This window comes from Athene noctua, chromosome 1, assembly GCF_965140245.1.
Source record: "Athene noctua chromosome 1, bAthNoc1.hap1.1, whole genome shotgun sequence".
Classification (NCBI taxonomy): domain Eukaryota; kingdom Metazoa; phylum Chordata; class Aves; order Strigiformes; family Strigidae; genus Athene; species Athene noctua.
The window spans coordinates 207,035,241-207,061,493 of NC_134037.1; the positions used below are offsets into that span (position 1 = coordinate 207,035,241).

The window sequence follows — 26,253 nt, forward strand, 5'->3', positions numbered from 1 at the left end:
ACGACTTAAATGACAACATACATCCATCTGTAAAAGTTAAAGCATATTTGCTTTATACTTACTGCTATTTAATTTGCACCAGAAGAACGTTTTGGCTCTTAGCTGATACTTAGCTGAACTGCAAATAGTTGACAGAGTTGTTTGAAATTACTGGGTAGCCCTTGTCAGCTGTGGATGAACTTTTTGATTAAATCAAAATGGACAATACAGGACATGCAAGGGAGATTTCATTAAATAAATTTATTTGTTAAAATAATTTAACTCCAAATACAACTGCTGAGTTTGCATTGAGTTCTATGTACAATTCTTGTTTTATTTCAAACATCAAGGTTTAAACAACTGACATTGTTACAAAACAAACTGTTGCCCCATTTTAAGTTGCCAGTTGTATTAGAGCTCAACAATTAACTGTGAAATACATTAACTCACCCCTAGGAAACTCCAAATCAACAGCGTTAAGTCTGATTCCAGAACCCACCTTCAGTCTTTCTTCAAACCCTGATCAAGAATTAACAGATGCACAACAATGCAGATAAAAGCCTCCTGCAGTTGTCAAACATTTGCTTTTGTTGCGGAGTTTCACAATTAAAGCCTAACCAGTGCTTTGACAGCACACTGGTAAAAAAATAAAATAAAATAAAAAACAAACATGCACAAAACCCCCCAACCAAATGGCTGACTTCTTTAGGCAACATTCTATACAGGAAAGTAAATACCAGTAGTTTTCCCACAGAAAAGTAATGGCAACTGTAGCACTGGGGTTAGGGAGAGGCTAGAACCAGAACAGAAAATGTCACCAAAATTTTTCTGATGCTCTGAAGGGGCAGGCGGGGGGACAGAGACAACAGGAAAAACCAAACCAAATCAAAACCCTGTGTAATTATGTTTAATACTCTTGATTTGATTCTGGTTTGTTTGCTTTGACTAGTTTTTGTGTGTATCTTTAAGAGAAAGAGGAAACAGTTGCTCTCACTATCATAGCTTAAAAGAATAAAAGTTGCAACGTTTAAAAAAACCCCAAAACTGGAGAAATGCTGTCTTTGTAGAAAAGTACAAGGCTCTACAAGAACAGCCAAAGGAAAAGTGGGTCTTTGGAACAAATCATAATATTTTAAGGCATGTTATAGGAAACTTTCAAATACTATAATTGGTAATTCTATCAGGGTACAAATGAAACAGTGACCCAAGACCAACAACTCCCGCAAAGTGGCCACACAGCTGCCGCATGGCTCACTCACCTCCCTTTCTTCTACCCCTATAATTTGAAAAAACCTCTGTCAAGTGCAACTGTCATTGATTCAAGCTCCACTATCTTCACATTAGTGGAAATACAAATAGTGCATAACTACTTCCTCAGAACTATACAATGAAAAACAACACTTACGCTTTTACCCCCCCGCCACGTTGTGTGGTAGCTTACATACGGCCTATGTTTTTGAAAATGTAAGAGTGTAATGAAGAAACAAGACTGGGAGATATTTTCATGAATATTTTCTGTTAAAAGTTTACTGTGCAATTTTTCCTATATTAAAAGCCCATCTGTTTTATATTATGAACTTCATGTTAGGCTACTCATATTGTACTTCATGCCATTTTCTTGGTTGATGAACAATCTGTGAGGTAAGATTTTAACATCTCTGTAAATAACATTGCATAACATGCACTTCCAACTCAGTTTCAAATTTGGGTTTGGGTGGTTTTTTTGGTTGTTTTTTTTGAGCGCTTATGCAGTGGATCTCACACTGACAAGCTGTTTTACAGATAAGTTTTACTGCTCAATAAACCACTTTCCAATCTAGATATTTTAAACACTGAAATATCATTAATTCAACATCTCACATCTTGCTTAAGCATGGCAGCTGACACAATGGGCAGGCAGGGGGTAGGAGAACATTCATACCATCTAGTTTAGGCATATAAGTTGTGTGACTCAGAGGACCAAAGTTAAAAGCCTAAGTTTGCTCTATAGTCAATGGAAAGAGGTAGGTGCCTCTAGGAGGGCGATTCAGAGCACCCAAAATGGGCATTCAGATGCCAGAAATAAACGGTGTGCCTATCTCCCTAAAAGAACAAAGTACAGTAATGAAAGCTCTGCAAGGTAGATGGGAAACGGGCTACATTTGTGTTCTAGTAAGGCTTAATATTTTGTGACATCTAATGCCCTTTGATACATTGGTTGTGGAAAGATCTTGAAAGATTAAGGGCAGAGATGGCCAGTTCTCTTCCATTAATATGATTTCCTTTAGTTATCATCCACTGAAATATAATTCAAAATGTTAAGGATGTTTATGTATGAAAATCTGCAAAGCGTTTTGTTCTCAAGTTTCCTTTGTAGCAGATGAGAGCGTTTTTAGGAAGTTCTGCAGATGGAGGCAAAACTCTCGAACCTAACTCCAATTACAGCATTTCTAAGGGCCATATACACACACACATACACGCTCAACACACACACACACACACACCAGCACCCCTGTTTTCACTCATTTAAACACAAGGAACTACACTGTTACTGCACAAGATTGAAAAACTAATAAACGCATGGTGTTATTTAGACCACAGGCTCAGCGACTCTGTATTTTTATGGCCAATTTTACCTATAAAAGATCCAGCTCAAGACAATTTCTCCAGCATTTAAAATCTAAACATTGTGATTGAAAACTCTTCTATACTTTGATTGTAAGACTTCGGAATAGGTATTTCTGTGCCATTAGTCATGCAAATGATAAATACTTCACTGCTATGAAACTAGCAAGTCAGAGCTCGAGCATCCTTTCAAAATAAAATATTTGCTCCCACCATTTAACACTCCAATAATTGGGGCAACCTTTGAATGGTGTGTCAGGCAATTAAAGAACCATTTCCACACTCACCTAAGGAATTACAACCATAACTATTTCACCTCTGAACCAAATGATTTCACATGGTTATTCAATTTAAGTTTTCAACATTAAAGCTATCAAATAGCAAACTCGATTTTCAAAGGTTTGTTAGGGATCACACCAGAGAACATAGCCCTTAAAGGCAAGAAAAACTGTTGTCTTTAACAAACTTAAAAATGCAGGATGTTCATACTGTCCCACGAGGTTTCTGCAGAAGGGAACATATGGATGCAACATGGCTTAATTTTCCTTACAAGATGGTACTAGTTAATCTATTAAAGTGTTCCTTGTTAGTAAGGCTCAGCAATTTTTTTTTTTCATCACAGTTGCTTCCTCCTGGTTCAGTAAAGTGATAAATAAAGATGCTTCCTGCTTTGTAAACAGAGGGTTTGTTTGGCTTTTTGCAGACCAAAACCTGAAGTGATCCTCCATTTTTGAGCAGCAAAATGAAAGATTTAAAACATTCCAATGCCAGACTGTTTCTTCACCCATCATTTGTTTTCAGATCTTGCCTCTCATTTCATACACTGATTCAATGTTTTCTATTTCAAGATGTGGGATAAAGTGTAGAAATAATAGCATCGATTTTAAAAAAAAATCCAAACTATATAGGTCTCTGGTAGCCTCTTCATCTAACACTGTCAGAAGTTCTGGTGAAATCAACACACTTGACTGAACAAACTTGGCCACGAGTGATAGCGCATGTCCTGAACCACAGCAATTAGACACTGAAAGACTTGGCTCTCCTTTCGTGCTTATGCTAGTTGTGAATGGTCTTCAGAGATATTCTCTCCACTGCTTTTGCTTCCCATTTCCAAAAGTTTTCCAACTTCTTTGGAAATAGTTGCTGTTGTTGCTGTCTGACATGACAACACACGTACGCTCGACTGGAACGACCCTGTAGATCAACTGGCTATGCCATAAAATTGCAGGTGCTCAAAGGGAAAAACGGGTGAGATGTGGTCATTTAACCCAATTATATTCAGAGTCAGTGATTGACTTCCAATGCTCAGCTCTGAGTTAATGTTGCTACTTCACTACAGATGTATTTCAAGTGACCCACAAACCAGGAAGTGAAGTAGACAGTTTTACCACCTTACAAAATTTCTGCAAATTAAGTCCAGGTTAGGTCATTTTTAATGCTATTGTATATTACATGCAGAACAGCATGGATCATCTTTGTCTGGCTGTGCTGCATAGTTCATTTGTCTAACAATTTCCGCGAAGAGCTCATCCACCATTGTTTTACTTTTAGCAGAGGTCTCCATAAAGGGGCAGCCCCATTCTTCAGCTAAGGCTCTGCCTTCACTCGATGATACTTCTCTCTCACTTTCCAGGTCCACTTTATTACCAACCAGAATTACAGGCACCTTCTCATACCTACAGTTAAAAAAACAAAACCAAAACACAAACAGCAATAATTATATTTTAAAAAATTGCAACATTCTAAATGTAAACATCAATTTACAAACAGTACAGACCCAACAGGAAAAAGACATTTGGATGATCTTAAAAGTTCACATATTTCACCTTCTAGCAATGTGTTGCACATCTCTTTCCCCCCAGCGCTTTTAGAGTTCTAAGAAATGCTTCCTCCTCTGAATTTTCTTTCCCACCAGGAAATCTGCCAGGAACGCTTCTGCACTACAAAAACTAGGAATATAATATTTTCTATGTTGACAATCTTGGGGTGTAAGAACAGGATAGATGTCCAACCCTCCCTTCAACATCCCCCTTCTCCCTGAACAGGGATAAGGATGCATCACTCTCCCTTTTAAGGGTACATTCATCTTTGGTTAATATATACGTAATATATAATTAGCAGTAAAAGAGAGAAAACCAAAGGGACGGTAAATTTGTTTGAAATTTCAGGAAATGTAGCCCATTTCAAGTACTGTATAAACACAAAAGTATTGTTGCATGAAAACATGTATTAGCTAACACAGGATATACAACTCTCCCTTGTGGCATTCACATCATTATGCCAGTTAAGCTGAAAAGAAAAAAAAGTTCCAGGATATACTATCACAGTTCTGCTTCATAATCAACTTGGACAGCACAACAGATCATACAAGCTACGAAGGAATTTATTGCTTTGAACCTCCTTGTGAGGGGATCCTTGCCAAATTTTTTTTAAACTTAAAATGCTTGCCTCCCCCCCGCCCCATCCTCACATGCATAAACCCTTCTTCAGACATGGAACTAAGTGTTCAGTCAGATTTTAAATTTACATATTTGCCATAACAGAGAAGAAAACACTGGGACTATTTCCAAAATACTCTTACACTGTTTTTCTCACAAAAGCAACAAGGACTATGAGAAGAACTGATTATGGCTTTTAGCACTTAAACTAAACAAAGATCTAAGAAATGGGATCGTTCCCTCTTAATTTAAACCTGATTTTTCTACTTTGTATTAGCTCAGTTTCAAATCACTTGAGTAAGACTGACCCATGGACAGACAACAGTCATAGCTGACACCTGCAGCCGTTGAAGATGTCACTGTCCTTTAACCACATATTACTCTTCATTCATCCCTCCCAGGCAGGGCAGCACAGCAGAGCTGGTGCATGTGCCTCATCTGGTTGAGGGAAATGTCCAGCAGCTTGGTCTAACCTACCAGCCATGATGAAACTCAGCTGTCAAGACTCTGCACTGGAACAGGGAACCTACGCATGTGCCTGTTGGCTCTACTGCAGGAACGGTGGGCTCCTACAGAGCCAGAACGGATAAAAAGGCAGTAACTTCTCAAACACCTCAGCAACTCTTACACCACCACAGCAGTATCAAAAATGGGTTCAACTACGTCATAAGATGCAGCTGAAATTCTAAACTTTGTTAAGTCTCTTTGCTAACTATGGGAATGACATTTAATCTACAGTCAAGGGCTGTAGTCAATAATTGTAGACAATTGCCCTTACTTCCACCATTTATCCTACCCTTGTTTACCATCTGAAGAGACACAATCAATTTCTCACTCTGTGGATATACAATATTTAGCACACCGATACCTTTGGAACTCTTGCAAGAGCTAAGCTGCCTTTAATTAAGTACAAAAATACACACAAGCATCTTGAAATCTGTCCTCCTGCGTTTAAACACATGATAGCATAGACTTTAATTACATAAGATGGATGGCATTCAACAGATAAGACAGCAATTCAATATTTCTTTTTATCTTTATTGTTCAGATGCATGTGTCCTATTATATTTGCTGTGCAGCATTAAAACCCCTTCGATTAAAGTGGAAGCAGGTACACCCTCACTGCATTTCTCGATATCCAAGGGCCCCAAACCTTCCCCCACCTTCTGCCAGCTCCTCCAGGTATTCTGTATCTTCTCAATTTTTCCCACTGGTAAAATTGAGAAATTCAAAGCAACCACATGAGAAGCATTCAGTGAAGAAGTAGACGAGCCAGAATTAAAACAGAAGATCTCCTCTCTTCTTGTTCTGCAAAATCACTCCAATTTGTGGAGAAACATATGAGGAAAAAACCCCCCACATGTTGTAGACTTATAGCCAGTTCCACTGAAATATTAAAATGCCTTAAAAGGTCCAGGAACCTTAGAAAAGCTGGGCAACTAAATATCTGAGGAACTGTTTACTATGAGTACTCAGTACCTGGGAGATGGAGCAGTGGAAATAGTGAAGTTTCATACTGCAGAACAAAAAGAACTGATGAGCTGACAGGATAGATGTGAAAATTCCAATTTAATTTATTTGCAGGGAAACTATTAGGTGGAACACATAGAAGCACTTTTCTGTATTGCTTTTTCCAGCTTTTGCATCTTGCATTTAGCCTAGTCACTACCCACTGTCACCTAAAATGAGATGGGAATCCTACAGTCAATAGTCTTATTCACCTTATAATCCAGATTCACCCAATAACCACTTTACAACATTCAATTGTGTAAGAAAATGTTTCTGCAAAACACTCATCATGTCATCTTATCAAATACTTCCTCCCTCCTCACAGGGCAAAAATAAAGTTGCTCTTGCAAAAGACATCCTTGTATTACCTAAATTTTGAGCAGTCAACTGTACAGAGAAAATTTTTTTTATATATGTATAATCTGTGTGACAAAATATAACATTTATATAAAATATATATACTTATGCCTGCCTATAATATATATATAGAAACTATCTATAACATATACACATAGAACAAACATAGGAAGAGCGTCACACAATTTGTCTTTATACATAGAAAAGTCAGTATCCATTATCTAGAATAATGGAGATCAGAACACAGCAAATCATCGGAAAACAGTCCACGGACACTGAGCGAACGACTGGCTGCAGTATGGGCTAATGAGCCCATTAGTTCAGTATCAGTCCTGTCAGACCCAAGCTGCGTATGGGAGAACCAGACCAGACATCTGTATATTGTATTCCCCAAATACCGAGATGATCGATTGACTGTGTGTTGGACAGTGCCATACATCAACTAAAAGGTCTTTACAGAAACTATGTGGTTCCATGCAGTGGTTCCAGCCCCTGCCCGTCTTCGTTCAGAGTCCCTAAGGGTCTTCACACTGTACTTCCAGCTTTCAAGTTCTAGTAACACACCATGGAAGCCCTAGCTCTCAACTAAAGCTCTACAAGCTCTGAAGTTCAAACTGGGTCTCTACCCTTTACCTCCCAACACTGCCAGAACCTCCTGCCTCACTTAGTATCCTGGGCAAATTTATTTTCTATGAGTATGGAGGAGATTCCTGGCTCAACGCTCTCCTTACCACAGCTGCTGATCTTGCTGGAAGTGACTTCTGCTGGTTCCAGAAGGCTCCACTCACTATTTTCAGGGCTTCCGACTGGCCAGATGTTGGCACACACACCGCTGAGGTGGTGCATGGCAGCACAGGGAAAGGCAAATCTCTCAGATGGGGTGGAATTACATGATTCTAAGGAAAATTAAAGGGAAAAAGAACATCTTTTCCTCGCAGGCTTTTCATCCTGTTGAATTTTGGTAACTCAAGAAGAAAATAGCTTCTTAACAGAGGGAAAAAAAATAGCTGCCTTGCAATGCCTAAGCAGCAAAGCAGAACCCTTCCATACAACCACAAAAATCAACCCAGGAATTCACAAATCCTTTCAAAAGCTTCAAGTAGGTTTTAACCTACTCACAAATACTTTTAGCAGAGCAAAAGAGGCCAAAACCCCACCACCTCTACTGTGGTGGAGTCCTGAAAAGTAAGACTGCTGCTGCCATCGCAGGATGTCTGAGAGGGCAGCTCAGCCCACTATGGGAGCTGGGCAGAGGTCCTGCCTTTCAGTGCAGCCCATCTCCCCCTGCCTGTTCCCTTAGCGCTGGAGAAGTGGCACAGTTCTGCTCCTTGTTCCTGGAGCAGGAAAATCCAATTTTGTCTGTACTGCTGAAAAGCTTTTTTTTTTCCTAATGAAAAGCAATGAGGGCCACCTGAAAATGAGAACTGCTGCCAGTTTCATCTGTATAAATGCAGCACAGTATGTATTCTAGGGCAAACATCATAGCAGAGCCTGTAAGAAATATACTCAAATGCAGCATGGGAAGGCTTGACTTTTCAAGACCTCTTCAGGAACACATTTTTGCAAGACCAATTACACGTGTTTGCAGAACACGTTTAAAGAATGAGGTACTTCACCCTGTTCAAATGATCTCACTATCTTAAGCTCCAGTATGACAGATACTGAACAGTGGCAACTCCTGAAGAGATAACACGACTGCAGTCATTTATAGCCCCATCAAAGACACTGATGCAGAGTCAAATACCGTCATATCTAGGATATCACTACTGGCAAGATACGGTCATTGCTCCAAAAGACAACCAGCATGTATTTCCCAGTCCCAGATAATTCTTCAATGCTAAAACCATTATGTTATCCATCTTTAATGAACTTCTGGGACCAACAGGCCACAGTAAATCCCTCAGTTTTCCTGAGGATGGACACCATAGCCACATGGAATCAATAAATACACAGACTTTAAATGCTTTATGTGGCCCAGCTATGCACCACTGACCACACTGCCTTACACACCACACAGCAATAAATAGTTTCTGTACTTTATCTTACCTCACATATATATCATCCATATTTCTGTTTAGATTAATACATATACTTTGAATAATAGCTTAAAACATTTAGAAAGCCTCAGGATGAATGGCATATAAGTGATCTTCAGAGATTTTTTACCTCCCATTTTTTCTATCTTTAATCTTATTCAGAGAGAAAAATATGTGCAGCACATCTGAATCTCTTTTAGCAGGTACTTTTCAGATTTCTGTTTAGAGTTGTCATTGGATAAAGATAAAAAATAAAGATGATGTGCACTGAAAAGATAATAAATGAAGAATAAAAAGAATTTTTAAACAAATGTATACCCAGGCTAATAAACTGATCTGATTCCCTTAAACTGTGTTAGAGATTACCCAGTACCCCTAAGTGGGGGTGGGGGGAGAAGCAGGCTGGACCAGTATAAGAGAAGACATTAAAAAGTTCAAATGGTTTCCTGCTTTCTAATTTCACATTCTGGAAGTGTTGCATCTTTTCTAGGATTTTTGCTTGAGCTTCATATCACAGCCAAATATGTTCAACCAAAATGCGGAAACTTTCTGTATAATAAACACAAATTAAAAGAAAAAACATGTAAAGACTATTCCTTATAACGAGCTTAAACCCTGTTGAAGTTTATGGAAAGATGTATGATTTCTAGCTTTACGTGTTAAACACTAGGACCCTGAAACGTAAAGGTATCTGTCCATAACAACTTCCCAAACATCAAAAGGGAGTCTCCAGTAATAAAGCAACTTTATCACCAACTTCTACATGCAGGGTGTCTTCCCCTCTTTTTTTTTTTTTTTTTTTTAAGAACATATTTCTGGCACTTTTGATAGTATTTCAAAAAGGAAAGTAATATAAGGGATAAAGATATTAGGGACACTGATGAGGCAAACAGTATCAGAAAGTCAGCAAAAATAATTATTCTTTCTTTTAGATTTACAAAAAATTTGTGGTAAGAATCCTGCCAAAATACACAGTAAAAGAATTCTGGGCAATATGAAATAAACTAGATGTTTTCTCATCTAGAGAAAGAACATATTCCAAGTGTAACTATCAAGACTTTTTCTTATTCCATTCACACAATTTTTTGGATATTTAACCATTGATAATCCTCAAAAGTTAAAACTCACATCAGCTTCAGAGGATAAGAAAAGACCCACAGTGTTCCCTAAACTGATTCTGAGCTTCTCAAACACCAGGATGAGAGGAAGCAAGACTACAGAATTGTCAAGTGGAAAACAAACAATTTTAACCCTTTGCTGAAAGCTTTCAATAGTTGAATCAAAACAGCAGGAAAAAGGTATACACATTTCTAAAGCAATTACTACCTTGTCTTAAGAAATTCAGACACAGAAGACATTTCACTTTTTCCAAACCCTAATTCTTTGTATTTTGGTAGCTTTAAAAATTTTAACATTATGAGTTAAATCAACTGCAGGAGCTCACTCTGCAGAGCTGTATCTTTTTTCTATACACTTGGACTCCTGCAAATCTGGATTCCTGCAAATACACACCAGTGAAGATGTGCCTATACCTATATACAGGTATAGAATGTGTCAGGATATAGATATCTAAAAATAAGCAGGTTACTGCAAAGTTTGAGCACTTTGCTTTCTAATGAAAATTATTACAGCTTTTCAGGTAAATCCATACAGAGCAGCTGTAAAACCTCCATCATCCTGATGCAAAGGAGTCATTCCAGTTTACTAATTAATTGCATTTAATATTCAGTTTTGTAAGCTATATTGTGTAAGGATTTAATTACTTAAGCAACAACTCCCAACTAAAATAAAAAAAAGGAGTCTTAAAATAATTTTTATAAATGAGTAGATGTTAAAGAGCTTATTGGAAGTCCCACTTCAATTAGGTGGCTGAGTCATGAATTCGTCTGCTATAAAGAACAGTGTATGGCTTAATTGCAGAACTGGGAATCTAACATTTTATTCTAGGCTGACATGAACTCCTTATATAGCCTTTGGGAAACAAACTCTTCAGATGGATAGACTGAGGTATATAAAGTCAGGATAATTGTACTTACTCATAGGACAGCAAATTAAATAATAAATGTAAAACAACTTGAAGAATAATATTAGAATAATAAATAACCACCGCACCATATCACTTTTGAGGAGGCTTCAGAAGCTATCTTTGTTATTCTACATGAAACTTACTGGAAATAATCACCTCAAATAAAAAACTTTAAAGCCAATTCAGTTCTGTGGTTGTCATAGTCAGTTTACACTTTCCAGGTTGGTTTCAAGGTCTAGGAAAAGTCTCAACCAATGCCAGTTTTGATAAAATTGTTTGGCAGGCGCACACTTAGTGCTGTGTTTGTAAGTAATTAGAGGAAATAGTTCTCTTCCAAGCAAAAGCCCAAGAAACAACAACAAAAGCCAATGCAATGAAGCACTATATATATATTTGCTTCCAAACTGTTACTATAAGCACTTTTCAGCCAAAACACTTAAACACATTATTTCTAGGCAATTTATAGCTGAGACATTCCAAGGGACAAGAATGGTGGATGGTACTATCCAAGACACATACTCAAGGACCATCTAGTAAACCTACATTCCTTTACTGCAACAGAGGCAACAGGATGATGCATATCACTTCTGTATGAAGGACACTAAAGAACTTCTCAGGTCATTTACAATCACTTCAGAGCAAAATTCTTATCTATAGAGGACTTCCTGCATCTAAAATCTCATAGGGGAACCAGAATAACAATAAACTCCTTCCACACGTTTAGCCTCCTTCTGCAAGTCACTGCAGATATTGCCTATCTTCAGCTCTGTCACCCACTTACAGTAAAACACCACGAATACCTGAAAAATCAGGGGCCTGTCAACATTCCCTATGGGAGGAGAGTTCACTGTTCACTAAAAGGAAGTCTTAAAGAAAAATCCCTGATCATCAAGACATTAGGGAGACCTTTTCTCAGCAAGTTTGCAGAACTCCATGAATGTTTAAACTATGCCCAATGGCATTATCAGTTCCACCTGAAGTAAGGCTCTGGCATAGGAAGTGACAGGCAAACAGCACTTTGGGCACTGGGGATGACAACAAGGAGCCTATGACAGGAGTAACAGCAGTTCTCATCTACTAGCATTTCATATGCTCGAAATTCTTCTTAAACATGATTCTCGGAAAAAAAGACTACAGCTCGAACAGAGTTATAAAGCAGGTATGTTTACTCTGGCCGGGGTGCAAGGGGATTTCTCCACAAAGCTTGCACACCCACCGCACGTTTTACCAAAACTGATAGAGTGTGGATATCCATATTCATTGGGTTACGTAACACAAACATACATATGCATGAGTAGGGCTGGGTTAGTTCGAAAGGCTGATGTCAGGAGTTTATGTTCTCTTTGCACCTGTCCATTGCCTCCTGGTGGGCGTCTTCCGGGGTCTTTGGAAGGAAGGCTCGTGGTCTTTCTAACCTTGTTTTTTCCACGGAGCATGCACAGATTCTCTTGGCCAATTTCTTGAATAACAAAAGTATTTTTCAGGTGGTTTATTTTTCTATCTTATCTAAGAGAATCAATAGAACGTCTACCATTTCTCTATGACTATCTCTACTCATTAGCAAAATTCCAACTAGTTAGAGCCAGCCACCTGTTCCTCAAGGACAAAGCATAATATTTTGCTGAACACTGTAGCCCCTGGTAGATTTTCACAGTGAACTGCTTTGTTTTGATGAACACTGTAGTCCTTGGTAAAATTCTACGGAACAGTCTGAGCAAGCAAGATTCTTAACAATATTAAAAAAACACTACAAGTAAGTAAATAAGTTACTAAACAGTTTTCTATAAGTAAATAAATCTTAAAACAAGTAATCATTTCTCTGTATCAAACAAGAGGTTAGCTTTCACCTTAAAGCAGGACACCTCTCCCTAGTACCTATCATGAAAATCTGTATCTCACATGAAGTCTATTATCTAGACTGAAAAGGCTCTAAGTGATATATAACATCTACCTGCTTAGCAGCAGGTTTGCTGTAAGCATATCCAAACAATATTTTACTCCTCGAGTTCTCTCTCTATGCTAATCAAAATTCTTATCTTATACAACCAAGCATCAACATCATCTTGTTGAAATCCTAAAGTACTTGACACATTTAGCAACTTAGAAACACTGGAATTTTCAAATAAGAATTTTCTATTCCTTGGTATAGTTTAAGAAGCAATAATCACAAGATTCAAATCCATATAAAATGCAAGGCAAGTGTTTTACCTGACTTTTTCCATCATAAATAATTCTCTTGTTTCTAAAAGGCAGAGGAAAAGCAGAATGTCCTGTAAATCTGAGATTCTCACAGGTGCATCTATTTAATTTAGTTCCTGTCTCTATACTCTGTTTGCACTGAAAGAAGTCTAGTTGTGGAGAAAATTATGAACAGATTATGAGGCACAGTATGGCTGCTTAAATACAAAGTTCTTGCTCAAAAGTTCCAGATGCTAAAGTTGAGCATCTGATTTTTTGAAAATTCCTAATAGCTGTAAGAATGGCTTAACATATTAAAAATTAGGCTTCATATTTAAGAATTTAAAATTAGCATTCATTACTGAAAATTATTCTTAATGACCATATTAGTTTTCTGACCTTAAATATTTTTAAGCCATATGCTAATATATTAACATTTATTCCAATATAATGAGCATGACTGGATAAGTCAAGGGTTTTAGTACCTACCGAATGTACAACATATGGAAGGCACTAAAATTAAAGAGACTACCATATCTATCTTTTATTTGTAATTTAAAGTCTTCAAAAAAAGACAATTTTTTTTAAATGACCACTTTTTCAGGCATAACCACTTAAAACTAAACTTTATCCTCTGATACCTTGCAGAAAACACATGTGCTGGTTCAGTTTCATACCCTGTTACAGATTTCCTGTGCGATTTCTAGGAATCTCTAGAACTCTGTACCTCCATTCTCCAGCTGAAGAAAACTCCACTTGTCAGCTTTAACCTCTGAATGCCTATGGCACATAAACACTTCTGAGGTCTTCCATCTTTAGCAATGGAAGCAACCCAAAGGTTTTGAAGGAAACATCCCACATCCCAGCTATTCTCAGCAGAAGGCTACGTAACACCTCCAAATCTTCAGGTTTTCTTTACAAGTATTGAGAACAGACACATTAGGGCAGATTATGCACCAACATCCATCTTGCCAGCAGAAAGAATAAACCTATTTATTCTTAGGTGTGACTCTTTAGAAATAGGTTTGCCTCAGAACAGGAGCAAATACACCAGCATGGGAAACAAAACCAAGGTTGTTATCTTACTTCAACGGCACCAGCCTGAGCAGAAACTGCAAGGGCTCACAATATTTTAAAAACATATGCTGACGTTGAGGGATCTCTCCTCGTCTTTGCTTCTCTGCACAAAACTTTGACAAGGTCAAAAAGCCTGCCTATTCTGATGATGTGGGATTGAAAAGGTCCCTTTGCAAAGGCAATGAAAAATGCAGATACCTATTAAAAGAAATATAAGTCCCTTGCACATCATACATCCATGTATTCTGTTTCATATTTTTAATTTATTACTTTGCTGTGTTCAAAGAACTTAACAGTGACCCTAACATGCTTTACCATTTATCTGTCAATACATGCTTTGTCGGAAGAAATTCCTCTCAGAAGCATCTCTTGACATGCAAACCTTTAGATGAATTACTGTAATATTTTAAAATATACTGTAAACTTACAGCACAATGAAGCATTGACAAAAGGTGGGTGAGGAGAAGGAAAGCAACTGAACAGATTTGTACTGATTAAGATCTATCAAAGCTTATGCCTGTAGCTGTGTTAAAGAAAAATCTTTGAGACAAAGATATTGTTAATATTCCATTTGGAAAAGCTAAAGCAGCACTTAATCCTTCTATAATGCGCAGAATATCTGGGAAGTAAGTTATGAGGATAATGGTAGGTCTAGTTTCTTAAAGATTCGGTCAACACTGATCTCTAAAGCTCTAGTTTTAACTTCTGCCTTCAAGTCTTCCCCTCGCCATTCTCCAGTCCATAACTAGGGTTGAGCACATCGCACAGTTTCTTCCACAACTAGAACACTGACAAGGTGTCTTTCCCACCAACAATCCAGATAGAACGTAATCATAGATTTCTAATTCGTTCCAGACGTCAAACCCCAGAACCACTGGAGCAGGAAGGGACCTTGGGAGGTCCAGACCTTCCATGACACCTTTCAGAAGTTGTACTACCATTTAATTAAGTTTAATTTTGCCATAGAATACAAAACTTACTGACAGGTAACGGCAAAAGATGAGACAAGCAGACAACTGAGTTGCATAAGGCTTGTTTCCATAGAAAATGGGCTGAGAAACAAATGCTAAAGCTATATAAATATTTATAGATATTCATTTATGTAGAGGAACTGATAATCATACTTACAGGACTCAAAACAGACATATCCTAGAATTATGAAAGCAAAGTGTATTAAACAGATTTAGAGAATTAACTAAAGCTCAAGCATAAGTTAATGACAACTTCAATCTCTTTATCCTTGTTTATTTAAACTATAGAAAGTGAAACTTTTTAGTGGTTACACAAAGTAAAAACTTTGGCTAGCAAAAACAGTAAAATGCATATGCATTTTAAAAGGGCCAGAAGACCATAGTCCTGTAAGGTATTATTTCACTATTTAAAGTGAACACACTCTTACATGCCTTTAACCAATTTATAACCACTGATAAAAATCCCACTGCAAACTTATTTAAACTATTCTAATAGGATTTTCTCTAGCTCATTAAAATTGCACTTTTGCAGTCTTCAAGAATAGGCCTAACAATTAATTCAAAACCTTCTTAGTAGCATCGTCTGCTTCCAAAGGATTAGAGTTCAGGAATGATCATGTTGTGCCATCCAGTCAGAACCGCACAGGAAGTTTCTCCTCCATGTCGAGGTAAGAACCTTCTTACTCTGAGAAGCCAGAGCTGCTGACTTTCAGCACTACCCAGATCTAGCTTCTGAAAACATACACAAGCCTGGATCACAAAATTCACTGCTGACGATTCAATTGTCACTGTCTGGTCTGTAGACCTGAGCATTACATTTGGATATAAACTGCATTCCATAGTGGCTTTTATTTATTTATATTTTAAAGAATTTGACCTCTTGCAATGAACCTAGCATAAATTTCTGCTCTCTCATCAATTGCCTTGTAGAAGCTAAGGCAGGTAGATACCAGAGTTTGTATGATACTGCATAGCCTGAAGAGAATGTGTGTCTAGTACAAAGCAGAGACTTCTTGTTGCCCTAGTAACCAAAGAAAAATACAGCTTTATGTCCTTCAAGCTAATAAAAATATCCTACAATGCATATAAGAAAACTTTGCAAAAAATGCTCTGTTCAGACAGATTTTCCTCACAATGGTACGATTAGGTTACAACTGGTATTTTTCAGGAGATAAGACTATTTTATAGAAAGTCTAAGCAAGTGGCCACTGGTATAGTGAACCAATTTAGGAAAAAATAGCACAAGTTCTATCATTTTCTCTTTTACTTCAGAAGTAGTATTATGACTTCATATTTTTTTGACTACAGTGAAGTCCTCTTTTACCAAAATAAAATTTGTCACCAACAAAGAAAAAACAGATGTGAATCTGAAGACCTTAACTAGTTTCATTAGCAGATGCTCTGAAAGTCTCTTTAGTTCTGCTGAGTTTCTACAAGAACATTTGACCTTCATCTTGGGAAAGAAAAACATTCTGCCATGACTTCAGAAAATTGGCCCTTATTTTACAAAATAATTTATCAAACTACCATAAGCCTAGTTTATGTAATTGGAATGATTAAATGAACAAAGCACCAAGGTTTTCTTCTCTGCAGTTTTCAGAAGTGACCTCCATCTTTAACAACTCAACTTTGTAATTATAGAAATTTGATTCCAAAAGAGCACATCAGCTAGTTAAGTGAAACTGCTTCCGTATCTAAAGATGACTACAAAACAAGGGCTTCCAAAGCCATGTGGGGTTTTTGTCTGCTTTTTTAGAGCAAGTGTTGGTTTATATTCAAGTACACAACACCGCCTCCCAGCATACTGCCTCTACGAAGTGAATATAAAGTATGATTTACTGATAGCCTCTCTTTTATGTTGAGCATAAACTTCAGAAATAATTTTCTTCAGAGCTTTCTTCATTTTTCCTACAATAGGACAGGTACCAACTAAAAACAACCACAGACTACTTCATCCTAAGTCACATCCTGAATATACTGAAAGACTTGAAACTAAGTTTTACCTATTCTAGTATCCAGAACTTTCTCTGCAAGAACTTATTTATACAGTGACATCAAATATAGGGTATTATCTAGTACATAAACCAGTAAAATCTAAATATTTGATTATTCCTTACACATGTATGTGTATCTCAAATTTAATATTTCAGTAACTGTTAAAATGAAGCCATCTAGAATGAGGAGCTCAGATGCACTCATCTCAGATGTTGAGCTATTTCTATTTTAACTACTGTATAAATGTTAATTTCTTTGGGTCTAGTCTAGGTTAAAAAAAGCTTCCTTCTCCCAGAAGAGTTTTACTAAACCTGACAGTCATTTTATTGTCTACGAAGACACTTTCTGGCACTCCGTCACCATGAAGACCGTTTTATCTTGCACATGTTAACCCCATGCACCATTAGGCCACGCTGGCACAAGTACGGTGAGCCTCTGGGATTCCCTCACCACGCAGCTGCCCACACCACTGTGTCTCTGGGGCTTTAGGCACCTGCCTGCTTTGGCCAGTGCCAAAGCTGTGTCAACAGCTGAGCGGGTGCACCAGGGTCAGAGCCCAAGGCTCCCAGTCACCAGCACCCCCGGGGCACTGGAGCACCTCTGCGCTGGCATTCTGCCGGTGGCTGTAGGCTGGCTGATGGCCTGTGTCACCCAAAGAGATGGTTACTCAACTGAACAGACAGAAAGGATGGGCTTTGCTAGATAAGCAACAGAAAAAGCAACACATGCATGCATGTGCAAGAGGGAGGGAGCGAGAAAAAAAAAATTATAACCTTCACAACAAGAGGCTATGTCTCTCACTGACATATTTTATTCAGAGGGATAAAAACCAAACAAGCCAGGCCAACCTAAATAATTGTTTTAAAATGTCGCAAATTCCCACATGGCCATCAATTTTAATATTGCTTAAATTAGGTAGGAAACAATGTGGCTTTACACTGGTTTAATTAAACCTGTTCAGAAAGTAACTCAGTGACAAATTTTTCATATGTGGACAAAGCCTATTTTAAACTACTTCAAATAGAAGATGAGTGCAGAACCTGGTGAAATGCACATTTGGGTTTTGTCCTGGCTCCTAACCCCACAGGTTGGAAGACTGAAAAATCCCCCTGTATATTTGTGCATATAGGTACATGTTACATTTGTGTATATAGGTACATTTTAGCTGTTTCTCTGAGTAAACTTATTTTTAAAGTGGCAACATTAAGATAGGTATTTTTGCGAAAGATGCTAAACTATGATGTACTTTGTTTTATTCTGAGAAACAAATTCTTACACCAATATTTAAATGGCTGTTTGTCACATTCAAGGTACAGAAAGGATGATAATTTTTACAGTTAACCTTCAGAAGCGACAGTAATAACGGTAAGAAAGTATTTGAGAAGGTTGGAGTTCTTTTATTAAAAGTGCCCATATTTAAAGGTACCACACACCCTAGTGTCCATTACACCTTCTTCCTTGAATCACTAATTGGTAACTAGAATTTCCTGAAAATAGTCCACTAATTATTTTTTCCACATTAAGTTGTTCTATGCAGAAAGGCCATTTCAATTAATATGAAGGTGTGCGCGGGGATGTGAAGCCCAGACTGTTCCCAGTCCTTTTAATCTAACCACATTTCTTTCTGACAGACAGAAAGTCTTTCAAAGGAAGGCGTTTTGATCATCTCTGGGAGAAGAACGTAGACTTCAATTACAAGTCCAATTATCCCAGCTAGGAAGGCAATACAATTGCTTAATTTTAGAGTAATAAGGGACTTTCGAGGTGTGCCTTCTCAGCTTTCATCCAAGATAGAGCTTTCCATTGTCCTTCTCTGGCAGATGAAGCTACCATGATGGCAATCACTATTTCTGAATAAAAACCATCTGGAGGAGAATTCAACATACACTAAGTTCATTGATTTCACACCTTTAGGTGATTCGTTTCCTTTATTGAATATGGTCATCTCAATTTAAAAGGGATGCTTTTTCGTATGTTTTTGACAAATACAGTTTACAAGGATTAGAACAAGATTTTAAAAAGAAATATCCTGCAATAAACAGCCAATCATATTGAATGACCAAGTTCTTGAAAATCCATGGAAAGAATACAGGATAAACTAATTTTTTGGTTTTGTGGTTTTTTGGTTGTTTGGTTTTTTTTTTTTTCAAAATCCTATATTCTTTACTATGTTGAGTCTACAAGGTAGCAATTCTTCCTATAGGTGAAAACGTTGTAACTATTTTTTCTCAGTGTGTCCATATCGACCCTAGTGATACACCAGTAAACCCTGCAATGCATGGTATGTACATCACCCTCCCTTCTTCCTTATGTTCCAGAACAATGTGGACCACTTAAGTTCAAGCATCCTGACCCTAGCTTTCTGTATATTTTCCTTTTCAGAAAACAGTTATATTATAAACTTTGATAGGTAAAAAACGACTTCTGTGGATTTGTTTAATCAAAGAGTTACAAAAGAAAAGGAAGCAGTCAGTAGAAACCACCTTTCCATCAGATGGAACTATCATGATGCTTATCTTAAGCTTCTTGTGGTATAATTTTTAGACAGATAATGGTATTTTGAACATGCCTGCTATAGTTTAGTAGTATGACTGAGAGTTCATATTGTCTGCAAGTGCCAGTCACTTTCTTCCCTTGAGAGAGGGCCCTGATTTTAAACTTTCACATTATGCATCCTGTCTATAAACAATTACAGCTGGCCAGTAGTTGAACTCTTGGCAATTACGAACATAACTGACAGTGTAAATCAAAAAGATGAAAAGAACAGTAGCCCCGGTCCATTGGGAGGCTGTCGAAGAACTGCATTTTCTCACTATGGTTCCTGAAAACCACCCTTGCACAGATGCGGAGCAAGTCTAGCAATTCTCACATCACCTGGTCAATGCAGATTCTGAGGCACAGGGCCTGGTGACAGCAGGACTATTTCCACAATAACACCAGACTTTAAAGTAAAAACTGGTACTTAGAGTGGTAGTAGGAAGAGCATTCCTTGCCAACAGTTGCTGACAGACTCATCTGATGGGTAGCAAGCATGTGACTTTGGTTGCTATGAAATTTGGTTACAAAGAGCACTAGAAATAAAAGGGTTACAAGACATTTGACTAAAAACTGCTAGATGGTAAACAGACTCATCAGAAATTTGCAGCAGCTACAATTATAAGACAGTGATATTTCAGTAAATAACAGAGGTTACACAATCCCAGATTGAACAACTATAATGTATATAGTGCCAGACTAGAGGCAAGACCATTAGATATCCATTCACACAGTCCAGGCAAAACTATCATCTGATCCATAATGTTATCTTTGAAGGCAGCAGAGGATTCTTCAAACCTAATCCCACCAAAACAGCCACTCATTCACCACATCAACAGGCAGCCTAGCTTCTCCTCAATTTAAATAAAATTTGGAAATATTTGGATGGAGTGAAATTCCAGAACATGTCATCATGCCTAAATTTTCCAGAACATCATTGAGGATCAAGGAGAAGGTGGCTACCGATTCTCTCAAATGGTCAACCTATAACAACTACTGGAGAAGCACATGATATGAAGATAGCCTGCTGAGCATCTGCAGCGTCTAACGTTATGTGAGGCTGCAGACATCCAAACTAGGGGAAACACAGAAAAGACTATGAAGACTAATTAAGAAAGGTTCTTCACATTAAATATTTAACATTAAAACTCTATCTTGATATCATCTACATCTCCAGTTTCTTACTAAGAGTCTATCACCCTGTTGTACGAGCACCGTCACCTAAGCAGATTCTACTCCATACACAACGCTATAATCAGCAATATAATATAACCTGTGCATAGAATTCTTTTTTTAGAGAAGGAAGACATCTGAAGTACAATTGCCAATCCTACGCTGTGGATGATATGATCATCAAGTCTATGGTCTTCTCAACATTCTGTACCAACAAGATCCATACAGAGGCATTCAGAAATTCACTGCTCAAAACGTAAAGAATGAGACTGATGTGAAAAAGCAGCAAGTAAAGAGAGGAAAACATTCTGATGGCAAATATTTCTGGGCCTGAATGAAAAGCTGAGGTAGGTACTGCTACTCCAGAAGAACTTAGGGAGCAGCGATGTCTAAGAGAGTGCTCTACAAAATTTCTGCCTCCCCACTTAATTTCTTGACAGGCCGCATTCATGTGAAGTTTTTGTCAAAACAAGGTAGCTGTCTGAAGGCCTACAGCTGTGCAAGCCCAGCTGAGCCACACATTGGAACCACAATAGGGTCACACACCTAAACTCTCTTGGGATTTATAGATGAGGCATGCAAGCAGCCACCTCCCTTGAGAGGCCCAATTCACTCCACGTTCCGCTGTGAATCTAGTAACACACCAGTAGTAAGATACTCAACAAAACCCACAACAGATACCACTTTCACAGAAAGCCATCGGAATAAATAGTGACAATGCTGTTTCTCACACTTAATGTAGCAGTACAGCGATTACAACACTGATCAAAGAGGTGAAAGTCCTGCACCATATAGCTTTTTTAGAGATACAAGTTTCACATCTGCTTTTCCCAGAAGACTGTTCTAACACTAAGCTACAAGTGAGTTGAGAAAATAGTCTTCAATCTTCCTGTTGAAGTTGCACCATCATAAAAGCAAACAAAAATGCATGAAAGCAAATTCACAAATTCCAAGGGAACAACAAGAACAGAAAAAGATCAGGCGTACAAGCTGAAGATACTAGGGACTGAAACCCAGGGATGTCTCAGGACTGCTAATTCACTTTAGATAGAGAAGTCACTGCAAAAATGCAAAATCAGTATCCCATACAGTGGTGACCAGAAGACTCCCCTAGTTCAGGTGATCACAATGTTGCAGAAAAGGCCAGCTGTTGCTTCATGATGATAGTGGCTTCCATTTTTCTCCCACTCTTTTAGAATGTGTTTTGATCAGTGAGAAGGCCTGCCTCTCAAGAAGAGAGATTCTACATACATAAGGAAATAGTTTGAGTGTTTTGCTGCAACAGGACTACACACCTCAGAGAGGAGATTCCTAAAGAACTGACACAGAAAAGAAACACTAAGCTATTTTGCAAGACCCATTTCTCATGTATTTCTCAATGAAATGCAAGAAAAAAGAAGGCTGGCATTGGGGGGCGGGGGGGAAGCATCTCCAGTGCGCTGCATGTTCAGATCAACGTCAGGATTCCGTCCTTTGGGCAGCATCCTGCACACTTGGTACAACAACAAAACCAACCTCTCCTACCCCCAAAACCCCCACTGTATACTGAGGAGGTTATCTGTTAAAGAACCCAAGTAGATCAAACAGATTTAAGTGGTACTGCACTGACCCCCTCAACTCCTCTCCCCAAACCTAACATCACATCCAAGCAGACAAAAGCAGTGGGAGAATTTATTCCAAATTACTTCTTGGATTTTGACTGTGGACCACAGTGTTAACCCAGCAGAAGGTGACTCATACTTCTCTCTTCCAGGCATTGTAGGGAGTAACCTGTCTGTCAGCTACCAAGAATCTAACTGCTTCTGAGACTAGCAGAGCAGATGCCTTCTTTAAGCACGGAGATGGAAGGCCAGGATTTGATCAGAGACTGAGAAATACTCAGACCAGTTAAGATTTTTTTTTTTTTTGGGGGGGTGGTGTATGAAAGGCATCTGATAAAATGGTCCAGAAGAAATAGTTCAAGGTGATCATCTTCTGCCCTCTGAATTATTTTCATAAAGAAATTTAATTCTTTAAGTTAAAAAAAACCCACCTAAACCATAAAACACCACTATTTGACTGCTTTTCAGCAGAATTATTACAACAGCAGAAGGGCAAGTTTTAAACCTGGAGATAAAGATTACTACTAGAAAACCCCTTTACAATGTCAAGTCCTTTTTTAGCAGTAGAAAGTAATCCACAGACTGAAAATATATCTTCTTTAAAACAGTGTACAAATACCAGTATACAAATAAAGACTGCTGTCATGTAGTTCAAATAAATAACATGTCCAGGATTCTGCATCATGGCCAAGTAAGTGCAATTAAATATAAAGGTGGGTAAAAAAAAAAAAAAAAGAACCACCAATCTTTTTCCCCACTCATGTATAACTTTTGGGGAAAGCAGTATAAACCCAAACATTCATTATTTTGTTTTGACAAAAACAAGGAGCTTCCAAAATCTAAAAATTAAATTGAAAACATGGTAAGGAAATTTCAAAAGAAAAGCAATTATTGAGGAAAGAATTTATGTATTTCTAGACAGGTCTTATAAAGTTCATGGCTTTTTCAAAAGAAGAAAGAATTCCAATTATTTGCACATTTATAAAATATTTCAAGATTTTGTACAGCAGTTAAAAAGATTTTATAGCAATGTAGGAAACCACAACCAGATCTAATCAGATAAAGTAGGTTGATCAGTCCTTGCTTATCCTCTATACTCCAAGACATTAGGAGTAAGAGGGCAAACATACAAACATTCTCCTACCAAAACTTGCTCGTCACAGCAAGTGCACATATAGCACAGAGGAGATCTATGTGGTTATTTCTTCAAAGCATCTTTTCTCGCCATTAATCAGAAATCCAGGACCAAAGCTCTTCTTCACAACTTTCAGAGCACTTAAGTTCAGTGCCCTTATCCAATTCATTTCCAGTTCAAATTAAATTGTAGTTGAGTTCACAGTCACATGGGAATCTCAAACACTAAATCTTTTAGTTAAGGTGGCTACCTGTTACCCTGAACAATAACAGGAAGTCACCAAATCATTCTATAAAGTAAGAGTTATATTTTATTTTACCCCAGGCCACTACCCTAAGCTAATACATTCTAATATTTTAAAATGCTTTAAAATGTCTGCCCCCTTACCCTGACTTTTTGCAGAACATAATAACAATATATTTCAGAAGTTGCTAAAGCTCTATCTACATGACATAAATGATGTTTCTAAATAAGCTAATCAACTCTAAAAAGACTTACTCCTTTTTTGTCCTTCACCTGATCTTTCACCTAGTCTAGGCCTAATCAAGACAAGAATTAAAATATTGTCATCGTTGCATTTTTAAAGAGTACAGCACCAACTGAGCTAGCACCATGCCATTAATGTTAAGAAAGGATAACGTGCTCATATCACACCTTTAATTCTCTTGTCTAGACTAGGATTTAAGACAACACAGCTGCTAAAATGCAACCCATCGACAAAGACAGTGTTCCAGTTGCACTCATCATAGTAAACTGTACCTAGACTATACTGTTTGCCTTAGTGGAGCAAAAACTGAATACTAGTTCTGTACTGGAAACCTCTGGGAAAAAAAAAACAACAAAACCTTAAAAAAACAGAGCAGCAGGAAGCTAATGAATAAGAGAACATGAAGAAGCAGATAGCTATAGTTCTTGTTGCCTTAACAATCACGTAAATCTTTGTACAAGTCACTACGTGCCAGGATAATTTAGCACCGCAGTCCCAATTGCTTCCCTATTCTCTCTCAAAACGTTATCACATACTACCTACACAATTTATGAGGACAAAAATTGAAAAAAAAAAGATGTTTGAGCAACACTTTCAAGATTTCTGAAATGAAATAACCACTAACCCCAGGTTTGTTCTTGGGTGCAAAAAATAAAAATCTGACACTGAATTATTATGGGGAAAACTAGAAGAGGAATTGATTTAAGATTTTTGGGAGAGCCACCCACACAGACATTTCAAATTTTCATCTAAAAGCTTTCAATCGCCAAAGAATGTCTATTTTTGAAATTTCAGTCCAAGAAGTATGCCTGTTAACGTAAGAGTTTTAACTAAACATACTGTTAACCAGAATGTTTTATGTATGACCATACAACAAATTTGTTTCTATCCACATACTATCCAAATGAAGATTAGAAAATCATGGTTATTTTGAAAGAAAAGACGAAAGTTACTGCCAACTGTGTTGGCTATAAAAAAACAGTATTTAAAGAATTATTGTCCTCTTGGCAAAACAGAAATTGAAAGGCAAAAGAGAAATTCTTAATGAGCAATGATTTTTTCTGATAAAATTTTCCAAATATTCATTGCAAAAATCTGTGTCAAAAACACTTAATGAAATGCAAGATAGAAAACATTCAACCCCAAGCATTAATGTTATATTATTGTACTAAACTATGAAAGCCATTAAAGTCGCTGTTATATTTGGTCTTTAACACATTAAATAGCATTTTTACAATACACACACAAGCAAGCAATACCGCACAACTGAAAACAAATTTAAGAAGTCTTGCCACGTACTGTTCTACTATTTGACAATTGTAGCTACTCATATTTATTCACACACCTCTACAACAACATCAGCTACAGCAGCAATTAAGACCTGAAAAGAGAAGATGATGCTAAGTGATAGAGGCATCTCAAAAAAAGATATGCTATACTCTAAACTAGCACAATCTAAACTAAACATGCAAACAAAAGGAGTTTGCCTACCTGGCTTTTTCAATAAAAGTCCAAAGAACACCTAAAAAAAGCAGGAGGGGATAAAAAGATTTATTTTCAGTGCCCACATATGGAAACTATCACGTCATTTTACCTTACAAATTAAAAAAAAAAAATCAATCTTGGAAAAGAACAGCTATACAATTAGCTGGGGAGTGGTGGGGGGGCCAAAAAAACCCCCAAAACATTAGGAGACTCTGGTTATAAGTATTGTCTCAAATTCTCATGGTTTCCACAGAAAGTAACTCAAAGTAGCATGGGGGGGGGGGGGGGGGTGGGTATGTGTGTGTGTAGAGAGAACTCTGCCAGTATGAAATTTAATTCAAAAGCTTCTACAGGAAAACATTAAAGGTAATACGTTCTGAAGATGCACAAGCACTCTGAAATATCCAAGTTTAAGACTATTTTAAAGTTGCTTGGCTTTAATCTTCTATTGCTTAAAACTGCACTCTGTCAGACTTTTTTTAAAAGGATTGTCTATGTATGAATTCCCTAGTTAATTCAAGAAACCTATAATTGTCTGACAGAATTAGTTTGTTAATTTCAAATTTAAACAAAAGTACAGTCACAAGAAAAAATCTAAACTCTACAGAGCCAGAAAGAAGTGCTGTAAAGTTATTTTAAAAGTGTAAAAGCACAAAGAGAAACTAAA

General features: G+C 37.5%; 1 protein-coding gene across 5 annotated transcripts in view; it reads right to left on the bottom strand.

The window, feature by feature from the left end:
- Positions 1-220: 220 nt before the first annotated feature.
- RAP2A (RAP2A, member of RAS oncogene family) overlaps positions 221-26,253 on the bottom strand; it is a 32,729-nt gene continuing 6,696 nt past the window's right edge. For 3 of the 5 annotated variants that reach the window (XM_074911341.1, XM_074911351.1, XM_074911323.1), the window contains one exon: positions 221-4,259. In XM_074911341.1, coding sequence (XP_074767442.1) covers positions 4,022-4,259 — 238 coding nt within the window. In that variant the 3' untranslated portion in view covers positions 221-4,021. Of the gene's footprint in view, positions 4,260-25,592; positions 25,624-26,253 lie in introns of all 5 variants that reach the window. The other 2 variants (XM_074911331.1, XM_074911315.1) reach the window with 2 other exon arrangements.